The sequence below is a fragment of the Glarea lozoyensis genome (assembly GCF_000409485.1).
Source record: "Glarea lozoyensis ATCC 20868 chromosome Unknown GLAREA10, whole genome shotgun sequence".
In the NCBI taxonomy this organism is placed as follows: Eukaryota; Fungi; Ascomycota; class Leotiomycetes; order Helotiales; family Helotiaceae; genus Glarea; species Glarea lozoyensis.
Window position 1 is genome coordinate 1,407,498 of NW_007360984.1, and position 22,059 is coordinate 1,429,556.

The window sequence follows — 22,059 nt, forward strand, 5'->3', positions numbered from 1 at the left end:
TTAGCACTAAAAGGGAAGTATAGCTTGTAACGTAATAGCATAGCCGAAAGCTACTACTTACTTATCTTGTATACTACAAACACCCTACTTGAGAAAAAAGTCAACATCGTTACTTCACCATCGGGTCTTCTAACACATGCATAAACAACCCAATTGAAAGCGGACAAATCCATTTTCATTAGTGCCCTCAAAATACGCTACCTATAATCTCCCATCAAGATCTCTACTCCACAATATGCAACTCGAATACCCGAACAAAACCAAACCAAACCAAATTTCCACAACCCAAGACACCAGATAAGCCCCTCCCGAGAAACAGAACGCCATTTCAAATGCCCAATGCAATTCCCGTCCCAAAATGCTTCCCCGTCCATGCGAATTTCAAAAAGAGGATCTTTGTTTCTCAGACACCCCGACCAAGATTTTGGATACTCATACAAGACTTTTCCCAAACTCTGACATATCAAGACACTTCTCTCAACATCAACAAATCTCTCGCAGCATTCCCCTTAACAGCACTACTCGTCAGATCAAACTCCGCACTCGGACTACCCAGATTAGGTGGATTAAGCATACTCTGTCGTTGGCGAGGGAGAACCGGGGTATTATATCCTTCTCTGGGGATAGTGTTTTCTTTGCGGGGTGAGTGGATGGTTTGAGGATCTGTTTCGTATTCTGGTGGTGATGAGGAGGGGACTGATGGTTGGGCTTCTGAGATGGGTCTTGACGTCTGGAGCTGTCGTGGAGCTGTGGTGATAGATGTTATAGGTTGAGGGACTTGCATTGGTCGATTGGCGTGAGGGGATGAAGGTGTTGATCTGACCTCGAGTCGAGACATGGGGACGTCTATTTGATTTGTTTGTACTTTGTACGCGGCGAGTTGTAAGCGGAGTCTCATTTTTTGGATCTTCTGTAATATTGTTAGAGAAGCAATGCTCGATTTGACATAACCAACATACCTCACGCGCTTCTTCTTTCGTCGGCGTTCTTCTCGAAGAATTATTTGGTACCGTCAAGACGGCGGCACCAGTGGTAGGCGAATGATCCGGTTCAGTGAAGTTTGTTTGCTGGGTATTATCAAATTCTCCTTGACTGGAGCCATATAATGATATTGGTGAGGCAGCGGCCGATGGAGAGCGACTAATAACATCTTGATCGTCCTGCAGCTAGGTTAGCCCATCGCTACAACTTCGTGGCTCTTCCTTATCCACTTACTCGAATGTTTCCATCAAAAACATCTCTACTAAGTCTTCCATCATATTGCTGATACGTGTCCAGTCTCTCGAGCTGATCGTCATTCTCATAGCGCAATGCTCCACCATGTGATCCCTTATGCTTCTTTGCTTCTTGAGACATATCTCGCGTACTTTCAAGTAAGTCGTGAGCCCTCTTTCCGCCCCACGGAGTTTGTGTAGGAATTGTCGATTGGGTTTCTAATGGAGATACGCCCTTCAATGTCGATACTTCTTCCGTCTGTCTGGCCGGCTTCGTAGACAAGCTGGTATAGGTGCTCTTGGCCATGTTAAGAGATGTAGTGGGGGTGATGGCCGAGTTAACATCTAAAGGGCCTAAAGCCCGACGAAGTGGAGTGGTGATTGACGAAGACATTTTGGGTGAAAGCGAAATTGTCACTTTCTTTGTAAGTCGTATCGAGGAAAGAGCGATTGTCAGTTGTGTTGACCCCGAGGCTAGAAAGCGCGTTGTTTGGTGATGTCTTGAGTCGCGTTAGTACTTGGTAATAAATAAATAAACGTCGGCAGCGGGTTCCTGCAGGAACTATGCAGATGACTTACTTTTGCTGTGTTGTAGCTTGAAGATGATGACAAGAAGAGAGAGTATCTATTCAGAAAACAAAAGTCTACCAAAGAAAAGTATCCGGCGGAAGCGTGTCTCTTTAAGGGAAGACCAAATTGTTATGCAAGTCGCGTTGAGTAGCAAGCATCGCGTCGTATAATCGATAACAGGGGACGGCAACAGCCGCAAGGACCCTGAAACTCCAGTTTTCTCGTGACTCCCAGCCACTTTGCCCCGCTAAGACCACCCCACTTCAAGACATTTGAGCATCGCGGAGGACAAAATAAGTGGCAATTAAAATACAATACCGTCTTAAAACAACTGACGGAATATCGTATACATAGCGAATCAACTTGACACACCTCGCATATACCTCTCAATCATTTCAAGTAAATGACACCTTCTGAAGCTCTGTTCGAGATCAACTTGTCCCGTCCAAAAATATCCTCTATTAGCTCGAGTTAAAGTGACACTTACGCAGTATCGACAAGGGAAAGGGTGTGGAGAGACACTATACTACACATATCTCTTTCACAGTATACACTATATATGTCTCGAGAAATTTCTTGTAAAAAGAACATTCGCTGCCTGCTTAGGTGGTACTCACCGTCAACTCATTTCTCAATTAATAAACCTCGTCGCCGGAACGTCACCACAAATTAAAATATGCAATAAACAGAAACCTTGTAGTAGAACAATAATATTGTATAATCCTCAACTATTCCCATTTCATACACAAATGCGTTTAATTTCATAATATACACAGTATGCTGTGTTATTCAGGAACGCCTCGCTAAAAGAAACCCCCCAAAATAGATCCAAATCCAAATCTCAAGCAAGTTCCCAACCCGGAATTACCAACCCACAAAACGGTTGTAAGCTTGATTCCAAAAAAACGCCCTTTCATGCTTTTTCCAAGTGGTATATCTCGCCAGCTTCCCCTCCTAATGCCATGAAAGCCACCTTGTCTTTTCCGTCCGAAAGAAACGCCAAAATTGCCGAAAAATGAAAATAGTAACATGACTTGGCCTAGTCGGCGTTCATCGAATAATAAGATGTATCGAAAGAAAATGGCTTATCGAAAGCTGAAGGGTCGACTACATCATCCCAAGAAAGGTTGAGCGGTGCTTGCGGATCGTCAAACATCATTGCGTCAACGTCCTTACTAGCACCAAAATTATCCATATCAAAGAGCATGTTCGCATCGCTCGAACCAAATGGTTCCCAACTGTTGTCTCCGAATAGATCGAGACTAATATCTAACCCAACACCTTCCGAGATATCGCTATTAGGCTCCGAAACGCCAGAATCCTTGCTTGATTCAGGAGTATCATTTGGAGTGATAGAACGATAGACATTCATGTCTGAGATCGCACCTCCGGCTCCACTCTCGAATGGCTGAAAGGCTTGGAAGAGATCGTTAGGGTCAATCGTTGCGTTGGCCCAAGGATCCTCAATGACAGGCTCCGGTACTGGTGCCGTCTGCTTTGCCTCATTGCTGGCTCCATCTTTCAGAGGGGTCCCTTTAGCTGGAGTCGCTGGTCGAGCACCAGCGCCACTCGGTTGACGATTCATAGAAGCCTGTCGATGCATAGGAGTTGAAGAGGCCGGCGTGTTTCCGGCTTTCATCGTAGGGGTCTGTCCTTGTTTCGATACGCTTTGGGCCATCTTCGCAGCTGTGGGTGGCTGCGTGGAACTTTGCTTCGCAGCGACTTGGTGTTGCTGGCGACCTTGGTTATCCAAACCCAGCGAGGATGCCAGATTCTGTTGCGCGTACTGCAATGGATTAGACAATGGCTTAATGTGTTCTTCCTGCGTATGTTGCCGGAGTGCTTCTTCGTTATCGAACCCAACATTGTGCCTTTCACATTCAGGCTCCGAACAACACAAAGAAGGCTTCGCTTGAAGTTTTGACTCGGATATCTGACGTTTCATATCTGGCGAGATAGGGGTCTTTGATACTTGCGGCGAGGCATTGGCAGAGCTATTTTGACCAGGAGCATTGCTGTTTGGCCTTTGCTTCTTGTTCTTGTGAGCTGGCAGCTGGAGGTTTTCTTGCGTCAAGTTGTTCTTAAGAGCATAGGAACGATCATAGGCAGGAACCCCATCAGGCGGAGACTTTGCGCTACCAAATTGGTATGGAGCGTGGGTTTGTGTTGGCGCGGCAGGCACGTTTGATCGACTCCCACTTCTGTGATGCATCTTGTTTAATTGCTGTTGCTGCTCTTGAAGGTTTGCCGCATTCAGTGGAACTGTCGATGGAGCCGTGGACAAAGCTTGCGCAGCGTTGTTCGGTGCAGTTGACTGTGAAGTTGGTGCAGGCTGAGGAACTGTGGCGAGAGATTTTTTCATGGTCGGGTGTCGTTGACTCAAATCATTTACAATGTCATTTAGAAACATCCGTGCATTTTCTATATCTTTGAGAGAAATCGAGAGACTATCCTTCATCTGGGACATTTGTGGGTCTTGAAATTGTCTGGCAATTTTGCTTTTCTACGATTCATTAGTATCTCATCATAAGAAAATCTCAATTACTACTTACTAATGCGTAAAAAGTTCTTGCCCGCTTTTCGTCCTGCGATATCATATAATAGCGAGGCATGGCTCTCGACATGTTCATCAGTGGGGTGAGGATTTCCTTCAGCATTGTCTGAACAGAAGCCTTGGTATCGGCGTTCATTGGAACGGGGACAAACTGCGTGTTGTCCGACTTTTCTTGCTCGTCGCTTGCAAAAGCTTTGATCTTTTGCTCAGCTCGCGCAAGACGGACGCCGAGGTCGTGTTTCTTTCGAGCTTCTGGGTCCAATGCAGCGACTTGTTGTGGGGTTAGATTCAAACTTGGACGGCCTGGAGGAACAACTGGTTTCTGGCCTTGGTTCTGCTGTGCGTTGCCCGCTTGGTTCTGCAGGGTTTGCTGGTTCTGTTGGGCCGCGTGAGCCTGTTGGACAGGCTGCCGTGAAGGTTGAGAAATGTTAGGATTTGGGACCTCAATAACATCGTCACTTTGGCTTCGTTTCAGACTCTTTGATGGCTGAGCGGGGGAAGAGTTCTGTGGGCCGTTTTGAGTAGAATTGGCTGCGGGTCGGGCGTTGCGGTTGGCATTTTGGAGATTATTGTTAGCAGCATTGGGAGTATTCACATTCGGTGGCATCTGCTTAGGTTGATTAGGCTGGGCAGGTGGCTGAACTGCGGGTCTTGCGTTTGCCATCTGAGGCTGCTGGCCAGACCGGCCTTGCTGCATGTTCAACTGTGGCATTTGATTCTGCATTTGCATATTTTGCATCATTTGCTGTCGGTGCCTCTGTTGTTGCATAAGGAACTGACGAATCTGGTCATCCGTCGCGGCAGCCATTCTACCACTTGGATGCTGTCGCGCATTTTGAATTTCTTGTTGCGTAGGCTGGCGAATTTGGCCAAGTCCGGCCATATTCATGCCAGGTGGTTGTTGCATCGCGTTTTGTGTCATAGGGGCAACTGGAGCAGACATTGGCATACCTGGCATCCCAGCTTGCCCTCCTTGGATACCAGGTTGCATCCCACCCGCTTGACCTGCCTGAACCGTACTGTTCCTCCCCCGTACCATCGCCTGCCAGTGAATTCTCTGTAATTGTCTAAGAGTCTCTGGTACTTCAGGTGCTATACTGTTCTGGTTTTGCTGAACCCAAACTTTCAGGGGACCCCATTTTTTAATCTCTGGCGGTACACCTTGGGGGAAGCTACCATGGTTATGAAGGTTGCTTGGAAAATCCACTCCATCCATCGTTCTGACAATATTTTGCTCCATGTGCGGGGGTAAGGGTTGACGCTGCTGTGGATTTTGCTGTAGGCGAGCTATTTGTTCTTGGAGCGCTATCTGCTGCTGTGGTGTCATATTGGAACCATTCAACTGAGCTGGTCGCTGGCCAGGCATGCCAAATTGATTTCCCTGAGGGACTTGCATACCAGGTTGGATTTGGTTGTTGCCCTGTTGCATCTGCGGTCGCTGTGGATTCGCAGAGTTCATGGCTCTCTGCTCGTTCAGCTTCATCAAAACCTCTTGCAACTTGTCAGGGGGTAGCTGTCCCACTTTTTGCTGCTGTTCCCGAGACATACTAGCCATCAATTGCTGCGGATTGAAGCCAGCATTCATGCCGGCGCCTGGGCCCATGAGTCCTCGATTATTAGCTTGAGCGAACCGAGGGTCTAACTGCTGTCCAAAGTGTGAATTTGGATTGACCTGGGGAGAGTCCTGATGGCCCATTTGGGACGGTGTCCTTAATGGGGCGTTCAATGTTGGTAAGGCTGGGCTCTGCTGCGGAGGCATTGGTCCATTGCCCATGCCGCCTGGCTGACCCTGAAGGCCCATCTTCTGCGCATTCATCCTGGCCTGTATTTGAGCCTGATGTGTCTGCTGTTGAGCCAATCTTTGTTGTTGCTGAAGTTGCTGATTGTTGCGGATCTGCTGTTGTTGAGCCGCATTCATCTGATTTGGTACTCCCTGCTGTCCATTCATGCCCATGTTCAGCTGTTGTCCTGACATGGCTCCGGGCTGGGGTGTGCCGTTTCTCTGGGCCGCGTTCGCCGGTACCACAACTTGCCCGGCTTCCGCTGCCATCGCGGCCTGTTTCTGTTGAGCGGCAAGATTATCCATGTTGTTCAAAAAGTTGAAATCGCTGTTGGTACCCATGCCGGCAGCTAGTTGGGACTGCCCGTTTAACGGACTTGGATTCATGGACCTCTGTTGCTGCATTGGCGCTCCGTTCGGTAAACCTTGAGCCTGCTGTGACATGGCAAGTTGTTGCTGAGCTTGTTGTATCCGTAACTGTTTGTCGTTGCGGAGTCTCTGAAGGGCTTGCTGACGGAAATACATAATCAACGGGTCTTGCCCTCGCATCTGAAGATCCTGTAGTACTTGTGGAGTCATGCTTTCAAGGAGTCTGTTCTTGAGAGCAACTCGCTCCTCCATGGAGGTCTGATTCAGTAATCGGTTCGCTAATTCCATTAGTAGGGCTGAATCCGGCTGATTGAAATTATTCTGGCCATTGAGCGGTCGGCCCATACCATTCTGCTGCTGCTGTTGTGCTTGCTGCATAGCCATCTGAAATTGCTGCTGTTGATGATTCTGGCCCATATTCAGAGGAAGTGAATCATTTCCCATTCCCATTCCCATCTGGGGATGTGGTTGTTGTCCAGGGAGAGGCGTCGCTTGCATTTGATGCTGCAGATGTTGAAAACCTTGCTGGGAGGGCTGTTGGCCCATCGCTCTCGACTGTTGGCCGTGCATGCCGTTTTGCATCATCATCTGAGCTTGTTGGTTCTGGGCTGCTTGCGCTTGTGCCTGCTGATTGATGCTATGTTGAAGAGAAGTCTGGTTCTGATTTCGTCGTTCGAGCAATTGCTGCAGCTTCTCGTCGAGAGCACGCTTGTAGGCAGCCTTGTAACATTAGTATATGAAATCCGCTTGGTGGGGTGATGTATACCTTGTCTATGGATCTGTCAAAAATCTCCTTTTCAAATTTTATTCCGATTTGCATCATTTGACCCGGGCCCGGGGCAGTCGCTTGTCCCGCACTTGCAAGTCTAAGACTTGAAACACTATGTAAACGTCAGGTCCTTTACAGTATATTCTATGTTGGTCGACACCTACAGGTTGTAAATTAACCCCACACGCTCGCTCATTGCAACCTGACTTTGCCATCCAGACAGAGGCCCGGTCTGCGTTGAAAGGTTCTGAAAAATCATGGCGTGCATTTGTTGCTGAGTTGGCTGAGGACCGCCCGCTCGCTGTTGCTGCTGCTGGCGCTGTTGCTGTTGTATATGTGCCTGTTGCTGCATCTGCATCGCCTGGTTAGGCCCGCCCATATTGTGAGGGGGGAACCCCGTCGAATCCATCTTGCGGACAAATGTGGCCGCGCCACGTCCCTACCAAAAGGGTATCCGATTCGGCTGCTAGGTATAGGTCCACGACCCGACCGCTATGAACAACCAACAGTGACTGGGACCAACGGTTTGCTGGTACGGTGGAAAGATGTCGAGGAATGACTGCAGTGCCGTCCGCCGCGGAGGAGGAAATGGAGCTCGTACTATGTTGTTGACAAAAGGCGGCCAGCCGTGTGGTGGGCTGCACGTTGCCTTGAAATGATCCGCTACCTCCACATGAAGCTAGACCGTGTGTTGCGCGAGATGGTGGTGATGAGGGATATGCTCTCGTTTGCGACGCTTTCCAAAATGATCGAATGGTCGAGGGAAGGAGTCTGGTGTTTGCGTCGGGGAAGGATGAGGCTTAACGGTAGGCAGAGAGGGTGTGGGATGAGGACTGCGAGCGCCTACGAGGACCACCAACATTCAAGGTGAGCGGAATGACAAAGGTGTATCGACGACGCAGCGGTGAATGTCGAGGGTTTTCGGGTTCGGAGGTTTGCAGAATGCTATCGTCGAACAAGTAGAATCAATACAAGGCGGTTCGGTCGAGGTCAGGATTGAGAGTGCAAGGGACTGTCAAAGCGTGGTGAAGTCTCAAACGGCAGGGTGTGTCGCAAAGCAGCCGGCGATTCTGGAGGACTGACGATTCCAGACGAACTTCCGGGTCGGGGGAGGGCTGCGATGAGGATGGATGCGATGACTGTGCTCTGCACGCGAGGATAGAATATGGAGGAGCAAGTAATGGCCGTCGTCGTCGTCGTCGTCGGGGCAGCTCGTCTCTGCGGAAAATGGTGTGACAAGAGAGGGTTTGGGTCTGGTGGTGAGGTGTAGAACGAGAGTGTGAAGTGTCGGGATTCGCAGCAGACCAGCAGGTGTGGGCACTGGCGAGTGGGACCAAAAGGGAAGCGCCTTTGGCCCTTGGGAGTGCTTGGGATGCTGAGGGCCCACCAAAATAGCGCCCCCCGTCCGCCTCACGCGCGATCATTGGCTGAAAAAGATATCGGCTGTGCTGTGTTCGCTGGTTGCTGGCTCCCTTCCTGACAAGAATACATTTCCTTTTCTGCTTGGAGCATTCACTATGTAGGAGTTGGCTCAAGTAAGCCGTTGCAGTGCACGACAAGTGTCTGGGTAGATTCTACATTATTGACTCTCATAACTCTCATAGATTCACGGACAGGGCCAGAGTCACAAGCGGGCAGCATTTGGCTTCTACTAGTTGCCTTTAGTCACGGTAGTCGCGCTGTTAGTGCAAGCAACAAACCCCATCCGCAGCCACAGGTACAGTAGAAAGGACAGCAGGGACGCTAGACAGGAACCAAGTGCAGACGAGGGGTGCCAGGGAGGGGGAGGGAGAGTAGTAGGAGGGTCGCGGATGAAGGAGGGGACGATCATTGCAGCCTGAGCGAGGTGGTGGAGGGTCACCGAGTGAATGAGTGAATAAGTGAGTAAATCATACGGAGCGAGTGGATGGAGAGACGAGCAGAGTAGTTGTGCTGAGCAAGTCGTAATTCATGAGCGAGCGAGTAGCTGCTTCTCCCACCCCGTAGACGGTGACCCTTTTGCTGCTGAAGCCCATCAATCGCCCTCAGCTTGTGTCAGACCTCAAACCCGCACACCTCAGGACTCGAGATACTTTCGAATCCGCCAAGGTGCAAAGAGTGAGGCATCCACGGATTCTGGTCGCCCCTGCAGGCTCGTCAGTCACCCAGTCACCGGGCTTGATTGGGTATAGCCACTGCTGGTGCCAGCAAGATGGCTCGTCGCTGAGCGCAAATAACATCTACCCATTCGGTCTCGCGGCCGTGGTCTTTTGCCACAGCCTGATGATCAGAAGAAGCAAGAAGCACCTGGGCAGTCAGAGAAATCGGGGCGTTGAGGGTGATGCGGTGGAGCTCAATACAATACACCAAGGGCTCATCTCATGTGTGGAGGGCAACGGGCACGAAGGAAGAGAGCGAAAACACCAATATCTCTGGAGGAAGGAGTCGATCCTCTTTGGGTTATCCTCGCAGAAGCGGTTTCGCATCTACTCAACTCTTTGCCATAGCGGTATCATTCACCCTCGCGGTGACTTGGATTACACTTACTCGCTACACATGGTTCTGGGGACGCTCTTGTCTTGTTGCATGCTAAAGAGAGTCACATAATCTTTTGCTTACTCAAAATAGTAGACGAGATACACAATATTTCACCAATTGTATCGAATAATTATCGTGTTTGGATTGCCACTGATCTTATCCATTGCGAGGACCCGTAAAAGGATGACTCGCTACTCGTACCAGAAGACATATGATATGCTTGCAAGTTAATAACTGCGCAAAAGAAGCTTAAATTGTCACAACCAGCTCACTGGAGAGAATCATCTTGGATAACTCCACCACAACTTGTGACTTCACCGTTCTTCGGTTACAGCCAGTTGTGCAGTGGCACGCGCCCATCTCCGGCGTTCTTCATCTGCAGCGGTGACTTGCTGAAGTGTCACGAAGTCTGAAGTCTTGAGGAGATATCGGGATCATCAATAGAAGAAGTGGTGGTGTTCGCAATTTCCTGTCCCACGAGCCGCTCTCTCGCTCGTTTTGATTTGCCTCCCAGGAAATCAATCCGACAATCATTTAGCCCCTGCACCCGCTGAATGATCGCCGCCACCACTTGTCAAAATGTACCCAGTACCGTACCGATGAAGTCAATCTCACTGCAGTTGCAGCCAGAGGAATGACTAGAAAAGGCAGCGCTCCAGGAAGGTCGCTCAGCTATCGATTGATTAAATTTCCCATGGCCGTGAGCGCATATCCTCAGTGAAGCAGAGTAATTAGAATCCTTTCACCTTCTCTCCAAGTAAAGCAACTTGTCGGCAGAAGCGGGGAGCATATGCAATTGACCACGCCGCCATTCGCTCGCAGGCGGGTCGCAAAGTCGAGATACCAAGACACTTGATGGTAATGATATCAGCACTTGACTTGGTACAAGAGATAGAGAAGAGCAGCATCGTACAAGATGAGATGCTCGCGAATAGAAATCATACCCTCAATCTCTGCGCTGCACAAGAATCGTCATAATGTGCTGGAGTCTCGTGCGGTTGGTGATTTCGGAACTTCCCTCCTTCCAATGCTTGGTCGAATGTTTGCTTCCCGATCACAACTTCGCCGGAAGAATGGTTGGCAGGATCTGTGAGGCTTTGAAAAGAGAGTACTTTTAGAAGTACCTCGAAAGCAAATATCTTCATAGTTCTCATCAATGAACTCCATTCAGCTTGCTTTCTTATCTCCTTTCCTACAAACAAATTCCTCGATCGAGCCATTTGTAGCGAAGCTTTGTGCAGGGACCAGAACAGGGCAAATGCAGGGCCAGAGTTAGCTCCCGGGCAGGGCTGTTTACTACCGAAGATGGTTTGTTGGACATCAAGGCATCTCTCGACGTCGTACAAATGCCCGAGGAACAAGACACTTTGTCCACCTGTCGCTAGCCATGCCATTGAATCGAAAGAAAGAACCGCGCTTGAACAATAACCAAAGCTGGTGCAGAATGCGAGGTAGAGGAATAGGTTTGCTGCAGAAAACTAACCTTGGCGGCGTTCACGCACTGACCCGTAGTGGATTTTGGGTGGAAAGCCAATCTGGCGATCAATCGACCTGGACTCGATGCAGTCGGTCACGTGCTGGCGAACTAAGATTGTCCAGATCACGTTGGCTCGATCAACAACCCTACTACGCTTTCAAAATCTCCTTGTCTACCACCATCACAACGTCCAAAGAAACTTCACACAGCACTTTAAAGTAGCTGATCTCCTAACTACCAACCTACCTAGGTACTCACCGTCGGGTACACACTTCTCGCTTGCGCCATCACGGAAAATAGTTCGGTCATCTTCCGGTTCCTGGTGTAGATGAGACGAGACGAGTTTTGAACAATGATCTTCCCTTACCCTTGGCATAGTGCGTCGTAACCACACGAGCTCAACAAAAAATATTTGCGACGAAAAGGATCAGCTTGAATACACCCTCTCGTATTAACTCAAACTCGACCCCTTCTTCAATTACTCCCACCGTTCGCCACGGCCTTCAAAGCACATTGACTTGACTCCTTCGTAGTCTGCCTGTGCTCCCGTTCAGCGTCGTATTGTTGACCGGCTGTTGGCAATTACGAACGCGCATACCTACTGTGTCATCCAACACTTGCATTCAGCTTCCGAGGCTCTGACTTCCCCAGATTTTCAGAGTACTTCAAACAGGGCACTTGGTCAGCCCTGGAACGGAGACGAGGCGATCTTCTTGCTTTGATACAGGATCGATATTCCTCCGCGCCACGACTCATTCTCCTCCAGCTTAATCGAGTCTTTTCGGAGCAACATCAGACGGAGCAAATTTCGTTTTCCAGCATAATTTTCTGTACTCATGGTGCTTACGCTCTTTAGGCTAGAAATGAGGCTTCAAGCCCATCGCTCAGTCCGAGTGACGCGCCTCGCGAAGAACAATATAAGCAGCAGTACCTTTTGACTATTCAATCCTGTGAACTCAAGTTTCATCACAGTGTAAGGAAGCGCTGTTATCATCTTTCTTCAATATGTGTCAAAGAGAGTCCGAAATCGTCTTATTTACCAAAACGATAGACAATATTTCGTCGACTCGATTTTTTTGGTTTCGACTTGCGACTTACTTTGTCCCACCGCCAGCTTGCCCAAAACTTTGTCGTCAGGCATCAACATGGCACATCCACTCTGTGAAGTTTCACAGCATACTATGCCACTAAATGAAAGCGAAATGAATTGATGGCTGACGGCAACGAGATCTTTATTTACAGCTCTAGACTCTTCATTGGCCATCTTCAATTTAGCCAACAGCAAGCGCTTCGAGCCGCCCAACATCAAGTCAGATGTTGCGATTGGTAGAATTTATTGGTTTGTGGAAGTTTTCCGTTTCGCATTGGTTCTGCAAGCGCAGAGCTTGTTTTTTTATGTCAACATATTCCCAATTGAGAGACGACGTCGTCGTTGGGAGCGCATTTTTATTTTGCCGTTTCGTTTTTTGCCAGTTCTATTCTCTAGGCGTATCAGATCTCCATGTTTTTGACTCATACTAAGCAATAGACGTCTTTGTCACACCATCACGGATGTCACAAAGTGACCTGCCGGCGTCTCCGACGACCGCAGCATTCTATCTTTGATTGGAACAATTATGCCAAGCTTCTCGGTGAAGACAAAATATGGCATTCAACTTGGTTCTATACTCTAGACTAATGTTGACAATACCATTCGTCTTGTTGGCCAGCAATGGTACTGCGAAGACATATTCCATAAGGTGCCAGGATGGTAGCTAACATAAGCTCCGACTGCCATTATTGCTAACCAGTGTGGCGCCACCAAAGCTTTTAGTTTAGAATGAAGCTTAGGGAAGAAAACATAGGTATGGGAAGACGAGCATCAAATGCAGTCCACCACTTCCACTATACAATTTCTTGGAAGTCGTTCAAGTACTGACGTGTGTGGACAAGTGTTCCTCCCTCTTCAGGTCGCACCGAAGCTTGGAACTTTTCGAAAGACTTTCTAAGGCTAGCCTAGTCAAGAAAGCAATTTTCTCTGCTGTGTTTGGAAGTCCAAACGGGCATTCCTGCTGTACTAGTCGAGGGAACAAAAAAACTTGTCTACCTATCTCATCCTTCTTAAGAAAAGAGGAACTTGTGTATCGTCTATCGATACCGAGGAGATTGTTCTTCATTGTTCTCTGGTTGGTGATATCATGCTGTCAGACATAATACTCCCATCGCACTACTCGAAACCCTTATCACATACACGTCAAAGGTGGGATGTATGCTTTGCTACGTTCGGCTTTTAAATGTACTGCCGTTGCAGATCTGCAATCTCAGTAGTTAAATAGAGTTGGTACTTTATCTGAGCCTCCGTATTGGACATACATGTCATCCAGGGTCTTTTTCTGTTACGGCGATAAGAAGATCGGCCAACGTCATGTATGAGCAATTCCAAGGACCTGAATTCACACGTCGTCATTAAGGCACATTGAGATTTGCTGGGAAAACCTTCACCATAAACCACCCTGACTGCATAGGGGTTATCCTGAAGAAGAAGGACCGTCACGATATTGCAATGTCTTATCATGCTTCTTTTGGTTACCCAATCCTCACAACTACCAAAAAGATGCTGAACAATATCATAAAAGCTTTCTGTGCCTGCTTCACTACAGAGGATTAAACAAATATCCTCTTAGTCACAAAACCATTTTTACTACTCTATGTCAGGTTCTAGTCTTTCCGCCATCCTGCTTCAAAAGGTCGTTCCCACTTTTCAAACCCTAGGATTAATGTGAACTTAACTTGATGCATAACCGTACGAAAGCTTATCATCTCCCACCTTCGAAAAAGGTATGTACTTCGAGGTATTAGTCCATGCTTCGGAGAAAATTTGGGATTGAACCTGGTAGTACTTGCACAACGGCATTTCATAAAGTGGACCCTGTACCCGGGAGCCCTATCGGTAAGAACCCATATGAAAGACTCCATCAGCCCCATGGTTCTTTCTCTCCTCTCAATTTGAGTATACTTCATTTTCCCAAGTACTCATTTGATCATCAAAGCGAAATGGCTACAGAAACAATACCCCCTACTCTCCCTCAGGGTGCAGGATACGGTGTTGTTGTTGGCATCGGTGTAAGTCCATGTTGATCCACTAGCGAATAGTTCTAATTGGTATTAGTTCTTCTTTGCGTTCCTGATGGCAGGAATATCCTACGTTCAAGTATGTTTACAAGTACGATTTCCAAAATGCTGCTCAAACTAATTCCTACCAGAATAGATACACGAAATACTCAACCAAGACGAGTGAAGAGTTCAACACCGCAAGTAGAAGTATTAAATCAGGATTGATAGCGTCTGGTATTGTTTCTGCGTGGACCTGGGCAGCTACATTGCTCCAAAGTTGTACTGTTGCCTATTCTTATGGTATTTCTGGGCCTTTCTGGGTAAGTGAACTTCCACTGTCTAATAATCTTTTATATGATCACAGAGACTAACAATTAGTAGTGTAAGCATCAACTTTAAAACTTCCTATCATTCTGGCCTATAGCTTACATTAAGTAGATGCTGCAGGAGCTACAGTTCAAATCTTTATGTTTGCTATTCTAGCCTGCAAGGTTAAACAAAACGCGCCACGATGCCATACCTTCCTCGAGATTATTCAAAAGCGCTATGGAACCACTGCACACATTGTCTTCATCTTCTTCGCTCTCTTCTGCAACATCCTCGTTGCAAGTCAACTGTTACTTGGTGGGAGTGCGGTCGTCACTGCACTTACTGGAATGAACGTTTATGCCGCAATCTTTCTCATCCCACTGGGTGTAGTTGTATATGTGGTGCTCGGAGGTCTAAGAGCTACATTTCTATGTACGTTGCTTCTTTTGTCGTGGTATTTACGCTATGATTTGAGAAGAAGAACTAATATCTCACAGGTGACTTCACTCACACCTTTATCCTACTAATCATTATCCTCTACTTTATGTTTTCAGTCTACACCACGAACCCTTTGATCGGTTCGCCTGACAGGATGTATGAAATTCTGACTGAAGCCTCCAAGCTTCGTCCAGTAGCCGGAAACCAGGATGGGTCTTATCTCACACTAAAATCCAACTTCGGCTTAATATTTGGTGTCATCCAACTTTGTTCTGGCATGGGTACGGTTTTCCTCGACCAAGGATACTGGCAACGAGCAATAGCAAGTCGTCCTACCACCGCCGTAAGAGCATACATCATGGGTGGTATGGCATGGTTCGCCATCCCTTTTGGCTTTGCAACAACTCTTGGTCTTGCCGCCGTAGCACTTACCGACAACCCATCATTCCCGACTTACCCAAATCCAATGTCCACTTCCCAAGTATCATCAGGCCTCGCAGCACCATTCGGCGCCGTAGCATTACTCGGAAACAACGGCGCCATCGCCTTGCTAATCACACTCTTCATGGCCGTCACCTCCTCCTCCTCTTCCGAACTCATCGCCGTATCCTCAATCCTCACATTCGACATCTACAAAATGTACATCAACCCCTCCGCCACACCGTCCCAGCTAATCAAAACCTCTCACTACATGATATGTTTCTTCGGCTTCGTCATGGCAGCTTTCGCATGCATCTGGAACGCAATCGGCATCGATCTCGGCTGGCTATTCCTCACCATGGGTCTTCTCATCGGCGGTGGTGTATTCCCTGCAGCCTTCGCAGTAACCTGGAAGAAACAATCGAAATGGGGTGCAATCACAGGCGCTGTCGGTGGGTTGGCCTGTGGACTCACAGCTTGGCTTGTAACAGCACATGCGTATTATGGCGAACTCACCATCGCAACAACAGGCGCCAATTACCCAACTCTCGCCGGGAATCTCGCGGCAGTGCTCATGGGTTGTCTAATCACCGTCACCGTCTCGCTTGTCAAACCAGATAACTTCGACTGGGAAATCACACGCAGTATCAACGCAGCGCCTCAAATCATCGAAGCCCAATCCAACGACCCTCTGGCTACTTCTCACAACACATCCGAAAAACCATCACCCTCTCCAACCCCCTCCTCTCACACCCCCCCACCCTCTCACACATTCACACCCTCTCCCCTCCCCCCTCCACCCTCAGACGACGACGCCATCCTCACCAACCCCAAACTCCTCAACCGCTCCTTCAAATACGCCTGTTACTCGGCGCTCATCCTCACCCTGCTGATGGACTTCATCATCCCGATCCCGATGTTTCTCAGCCATTACATCTTCAGTAGAGGATTCTTTTTGGGGTGGATTGTGATTGGGTTTTTGTGGGTGGCGTTTGCGTTGGGTGTTTGTGGCATCTTGCCGGTTTGGGAGGGGAGGGGGTTTTTGGGGGGGTTGTGGGGGAGACGGTAGGAAAGTGGTATATAGGAAGCTATGTTAACAGCTAAGGTAGATAGATTTATTATTCGTTCGATGTACTTGATATCTTTATATTGGGGAGCGTGGTAGATCCATAAATTGTGAGTGAACGAAGTGACTTCGAAAATTCTACATGTCAATGTACGACTTGAGATTTCCGCTTTGATGACAAGTAAATCAAGAGCCTCAAATGCAGCGGATTTATTTTATGAGGCATTTCTCTCATTGAATTTACTCTCATCTTTCACACTGCCAGTTCTTAGAAATTAGATGGCAGCCCAGACGCTCTCAATTCTCGGCTAATTTAAAGATGTTGGTGTTGGACTTCACATCCTCACCAAACAACAAATTTAAGCATCATTATAATGACTTCGAGACTAACCGTGTAAAGGATCGATTTTACCCTAAACGAAGCTCTATAAATACCACCCAGAATTGTGGCTTCAGCGGGTATACCCTGCATGAAGGTCGTTTCATGGTCGCACCGGCGCCTATTTCCAACCGCCAACCCCTCATGCTTATACTCCCACAATCGACGGATACACACCTTAAAGCTAAAGCGCAATCCAGACAAAGCTTCTGAGATTCTATTTCGAGTCCACCTACCTCTTTTCGCTCAAACTCATATACCAGGTCGTGACCACGCCTTCCCGTTTCACACCACCATGACGACCTCAACCTACACCATCGATATCCAGAGTGTCTACGATGAGAAAATCAAGCGCAGTCAAACAGACTCTGTAGTTCTACGAAAAACAGCGGCATGTCCCATCGGTGCGCCGCGTAGCGTTACGACTTTTCCTAAACCTACCTCGTAAATACCACGCTTTTACTATGTCTTTCGCTGGAGAGGAGGTAGACTAATTGTTGGCAGTGCGACGCATGGCTCGTGGCATCATGATGGGAAGCGTGAGGGGAAAGGTCCGGTTGTGTTTCGTGGGTGGCATGTTACCGAGGAACATGTTAGGAGGAGGGCGTTGTGGAGGGGGAGGCAGGAGTCTGGGGTGATCTATGGGGGTGGAAAGGAGGATGGGAAGGAAGTCAATGGAGAGCGGAAGAAGAGTGTGAGTGAAGTGGTAAAGTGATGGCAATTGTATGGAAGGAGAATATCTGGTTAAATCTGGCTATGTCGTTGTGATGTTGACTTTACGCTTATCATTATGCGAGGACGTTGGAATTTAAGGTTGATGATGAAACAAACCTAATGGTAATGTAAGCGATTTTTTGATTTTCTCTTTTCTGAACCACTTCTCAAGCGCTGTACATAGTTTGGCTGTTTTCAGTGTCGTTGGTTTTAGGTTTCAGAAATTCGGGATGGCTTTGCATTCCACGGCCATTACCGCGCGCGAAAAGTACCTGAAATTCGACGGTGATAAAGAACTCGTCATCCACCGAGAAATGCAGAAAAACCTTCTTCTTCAACCTTTGAATTTGCTCAAACATAATTCCATCAATTACAAGGAAATATGTCAGACTCTCCTATCGAATCTAAAATCAGCGATGAAAAGATCAACAATGAGGCGACTATGTTGACGCCTCCAGCATCACCCGCTTTTCAATTCGAAGAAGGTCATGCTGTCTATCAAAAGGATGGCTTCCATCCGGTCAATATTGGCGAAGTTTATAATGGCAAATACAAGGTTCTCAGAAAGCTAGGATACGGGAATTATTCAACGGTGTGGCTTGTACAAAACGAACTGTGAGTTTCCACCGACATCGAATACTGTATTCCTTATACTGACCAAATTATTAGAGACAAAAAATACTGGGCTATGAAAGTCTACTCCGGGGGTGTTTACGGTGCTGGTAGTGCAATTGAAGAATTTGAATTGAAAGTCCTCAAACACTTACGAGATGCTGATCCTAGTCATGATGGATATGAATATATCTCTATTCTACACGACTCTTTCAAACATCAAGGACCGAATGGAGAACATCATTGTTTTATTTTCAAAGTTAAGGGGGAAAGTTTGCAGTCGTTTGTTTCGTGGTGGGATAGACGGCCCCCGATTCCAATTATACGGAATTTTGTGAATCAGCTTTTATACGCGCTGGATTATACGCATTCATGTGGGATTGTGCATACGGGTAAGTCAGGGGTTAGAGGATGTGGTATGAATTGAGAAAATGCTAATAATGACACAGATATCAAACCTGATAACATCATGATTCAAATCCCAGATGACTCCATCATATCAGAGTACCTAGAGAAAACCAGTGTCAAAGTCTTAAGTCAAGACCCAACTACAGATTATCAGATCATACAGTCAACCAGTCTAAGGGAATTCTACTTCGCCGAAGGGTTCAACCTGATGAAATTGAAAATAGCATTATCGGACTGGACAACATCAAGTTTCACCTCAAATCATCTTATTGAATTCATCCAATCCGATTTGCTGCGGGCTCCAGAAGTCTTCTTAGCAGCTCCCTGGGACACATCAGCCGACATCTGGAATCTCGGTGCTCTAGTCCCCGAACTCATATACAATCAAAACATGTTCAGTGGACGAGACCCAAACAGAAAATACAATGAGGTACGCCATCTCCAAGAAATGGAGAATCTGTTCGGGCTTTTCCCGCGGTCTCTTCTGGATAAGGCGTGCCCAGAAAATGTGGAGACGGGTTTTGGTGAGGATGGCAAGATTTCGCTGCCGGAAACGACAACTGTGGGGTTGGAGGTTAGGTTTGGAGATATGGAGGAGAGTGAACGAGCTGAGTTTATTGAGTTTGTGAGGGCGATGCTTGTGATTGATCCCGAGAAGAGGAAGAGTGCGAAGGAGTTGCAGGAGATGAAGTGGGCTGTGCATGATTTTAGGGATAAGTGATGAGGGGAAAAGTTCGGGTGGAGATATTTGTGACGAGAAGGATGATTTCAAAAGCGAGTTGGCTGATGTGAATCGAAAAAAGGGATTCGAGGAGCCAAAGTTTTTACGGGAATGGATTGTAACAAGAATGAGCACCGATGAAGAATGACTGGAACTCGAAGAGTTAAGTAGTAGTAAGCTACCGTACGTTATAAGATTAAATAAATGCCTTTTATATATAAGAATAATTAAAATTAACTTCCTTATACTACCTCTATAATAGATTTATTTATCCTAGTCGAAAGAGAAAATTTAGGTATATTTATATAAGTAAGAGTAGATAAAGTATAGTAGATCGAATAATACTATCGTTTTACAATAAGGAGGTGTCCCGTTAATTCTACTATATATTAATAAACGTTAATAAGTATTTAATAGTAAGATGTATATTTTTAAAGTACTAAGTATTAAGTTTAATCTTCATTAGTTTTATATAGATCGTCCTATATATCTTGTTACCTCAAAAGGCAACAGTAAATGCAAATTTCTTGCATTTCCACTGATTAACTTATCTGAATTCAAGTATTTACACATCCCCTAAACAAAGTAAGATTTTGAGAATAGAGGCCAGACTAGTTTGTATTTATAGCGCTGAATCACAACGCGGAGTACACTGCTCTATATAAAGACTCCTCGCGCAAGCCGACGCCGTTCCTCTGGACCACCCGCACCGGAGAAGAATGTCAGTTACGTGGAGCTGAGTACCCGGACTCGACAGGGCTACTTTGGCTTTGTAGCAAGTATGAGATGAGTGAAGCGAGAAACATTGTATTTATTATTTCTAGCAGAGGAACTGCGATTGTTGGTGTATTGTGAGTGACATGGGTTCAGATGAATATAGGGAGATGGGAATATATATATATTAATCATGTGACGTTTTAGCTAATTGTGGCATCCTGTTTGATTAGGTGAAGATTGCTGCTTGAATAAAAAGACTTTTGGGAGGAGTGTCAGTGTGTCTTAGTCACAGTAGATTCTATAGTTGGGAAACACTTGTAGTGATTCCTATCACCTTGATACTCCAGATATTCGGAAAGACTCTTGGTGACATGATGAGTAATTGCTTGTTATATTTTCGCCAGAATCAGACATCGTGCTCTGAACTTGTCAAGTCTGTTGTTGCTTCGATAAGATGAGAATCGCTTAAGATATATAAACAGCAAAATGTACCATGCTTCCACAAGCTCCTCATATGCAACAGCAACTTCACAATCCCTCATATGCAACAAAAAGCCTACATACCCATAAACAAAACCTCAACCCCACAGCCATTTACAAGACTTACTTTCCCAAGCTCCTCATCCCCTCTCCCCATCACTCCCCCTCCCCCACCCGCCTAACAACACCAACAACAAGCCACCTCTTCCTACCCGTAACATCCTTATCCTCCTCCCCCCTATCAACCCTCCACTCCCTCTCCGTACCCTCCGCATTCCGCTCCCATATCCTCTCTACAACCAATCCATCCCCCCTCATCGCTTCGGCATCAAAAAACGGTGCCATTTTCGCGCGGCCCGTGTGGAAGCCTGCTATCACGTAGGCTCTGCCGCCGTCTGAGGGGGTGTAGGGGTGAGTGGGTGAGGGAGGGTGGTGGTGTGGTGGGATGGAAGAGGTCTCATCGCGTTTTGGGGGGGATGTTGAGGAGTTTGATTTTGGCGACGGTGTTAGGAACCAAGCGATGCTTTTCCTCAGATTTGAATGCTGCCATGGCATCCACAAACAATCCGCGACCAACACCCTCTCAAACCCACCCTTATACCTCTTCGAAACCCCATTATCCTCCACCTCCCCCAAAACACCCCACTCATGCCCCCAAACCTCCACATCCCCACCCCTCCCCCTCTCCCTCAAATTCGTCTTCACATTCACCTCCACATTCGCCACCACCTCCTCAGCCGGATAATCGGTGATCACTGTCCTCCTCGCCCCGCGTAACGCGGCTATCATCCCGGATAACCCGGTTCCGGCGCCGAGTTCCAGGACGGAGCAGTCACGGGTCTCAAAGAGTGGGAAGGGTCCTTCTTCGAGGTATTCGGCGAGAAGGACGGAGGCGTTCCACAGGAAGTGCGAGAAGAGGGTGCGTGAGGTTTCTGTTTTGGGGTCGGCGAGGGAGAGGGTTAGGGGGCCGTAGAGGGGGGAGAGATAGGTTGGAGAGGTGTGGGAGTCGCCGTGTTGGTTTTGGATGCTGGGTGGTTGTTAGCTTGAAGAATGTATTTGGGATAACGCAAGAAAAGCGAAGTGCTCATGTTTTATGAGTGTTGTTCGTTAGAGTCTTGTTTCCCAATTTTGTTCGAAACTTGGAATATCAAAATCTGATTCCCAACCTCTTCCAAAACTCACGCAACTCATACACTTCACTCACCTCATTCACACCTCGCTCATCTCATCTCACCTCACACCTCACTCACCTCACCCCCTCAACCAACCCTCTAAAATTTCCAACCCACCCCAATCCAAAAAATGATAAAGAAAACAGCTCACTCACTCATCAGGAAAAATCACACTCAAACTCGAACTCATAATATCCTCAGGCGTCGGCTCCAGATCATCCGGCAGATGAATCTTATCCGTCAACATTCTGTCTTTGCCTCCTTCCTTCCCCTTTACCGC

The 22,059-nt window shown here is 47.3% G+C and overlaps 6 protein-coding genes across 6 annotated transcripts; 3 read left to right on the forward strand and 3 right to left on the reverse strand.

The window, feature by feature from the left end:
- Positions 1-463: 463 nt before the first annotated feature.
- Positions 464-1,608, reverse strand: GLAREA_05496 (uncharacterized protein; the record flags this gene model as incomplete). Its single annotated transcript, XM_008078785.1, has 3 exons — positions 464-910; positions 960-1,160; positions 1,216-1,608. 3 exons carry the CDS (start codon positions 1,606-1,608, stop codon positions 464-466), a joined length of 1,041 nt encoding a protein of 346 aa, XP_008076976.1.
- A 1,215-nt stretch (positions 1,609-2,823) lies between these two features.
- On the reverse strand, positions 2,824-7,665 carry GLAREA_05497 (uncharacterized protein; the record flags this gene model as incomplete). Its single annotated transcript, XM_008078786.1, has 4 exons — positions 2,824-4,287; positions 4,337-7,207; positions 7,254-7,368; positions 7,421-7,665. 4 exons carry the CDS (start codon positions 7,663-7,665, stop codon positions 2,824-2,826), a joined length of 4,695 nt encoding a protein of 1,564 aa, XP_008076977.1.
- Positions 7,666-14,283: 6,618 nt separating this feature from the next.
- Positions 14,284-16,579, forward strand: GLAREA_05498 (solute symporter family transporter; the record flags this gene model as incomplete). The annotated part of the gene is made up of 5 exons (XM_008078787.1): positions 14,284-14,352; positions 14,399-14,440; positions 14,493-14,643; positions 14,782-15,084; positions 15,150-16,579. The coding sequence occupies 5 exons, from the start codon at positions 14,284-14,286 to the stop codon at positions 16,577-16,579; spliced, it is 1,995 nt and encodes a 664-aa protein (XP_008076978.1).
- Positions 16,580-17,250: 671 nt separating this feature from the next.
- Positions 17,251-17,670, forward strand: GLAREA_05499 (uncharacterized protein; the record flags this gene model as incomplete). The annotated part of the gene is made up of 2 exons (XM_008078788.1): positions 17,251-17,399; positions 17,460-17,670. 2 exons carry the CDS (start codon positions 17,251-17,253, stop codon positions 17,668-17,670), a joined length of 360 nt encoding a protein of 119 aa, XP_008076979.1.
- Positions 17,671-18,051: 381 nt separating this feature from the next.
- On the forward strand, positions 18,052-19,410 carry GLAREA_05500 (Protein kinase-like (PK-like); the record flags this gene model as incomplete). Its single annotated transcript, XM_008078789.1, has 3 exons — positions 18,052-18,284; positions 18,339-18,673; positions 18,731-19,410. The coding sequence occupies 3 exons, from the start codon at positions 18,052-18,054 to the stop codon at positions 19,408-19,410; spliced, it is 1,248 nt and encodes a 415-aa protein (XP_008076980.1).
- A 1,353-nt stretch (positions 19,411-20,763) lies between these two features.
- On the reverse strand, positions 20,764-22,026 carry GLAREA_05501 (uncharacterized protein; the record flags this gene model as incomplete). Its single annotated transcript, XM_008078790.1, has 2 exons — positions 20,764-21,634; positions 21,935-22,026. The coding sequence occupies 2 exons, from the start codon at positions 22,024-22,026 to the stop codon at positions 20,764-20,766; spliced, it is 963 nt and encodes a 320-aa protein (XP_008076981.1).
- Between the last annotated feature and the right edge of the window lie 33 nt (positions 22,027-22,059).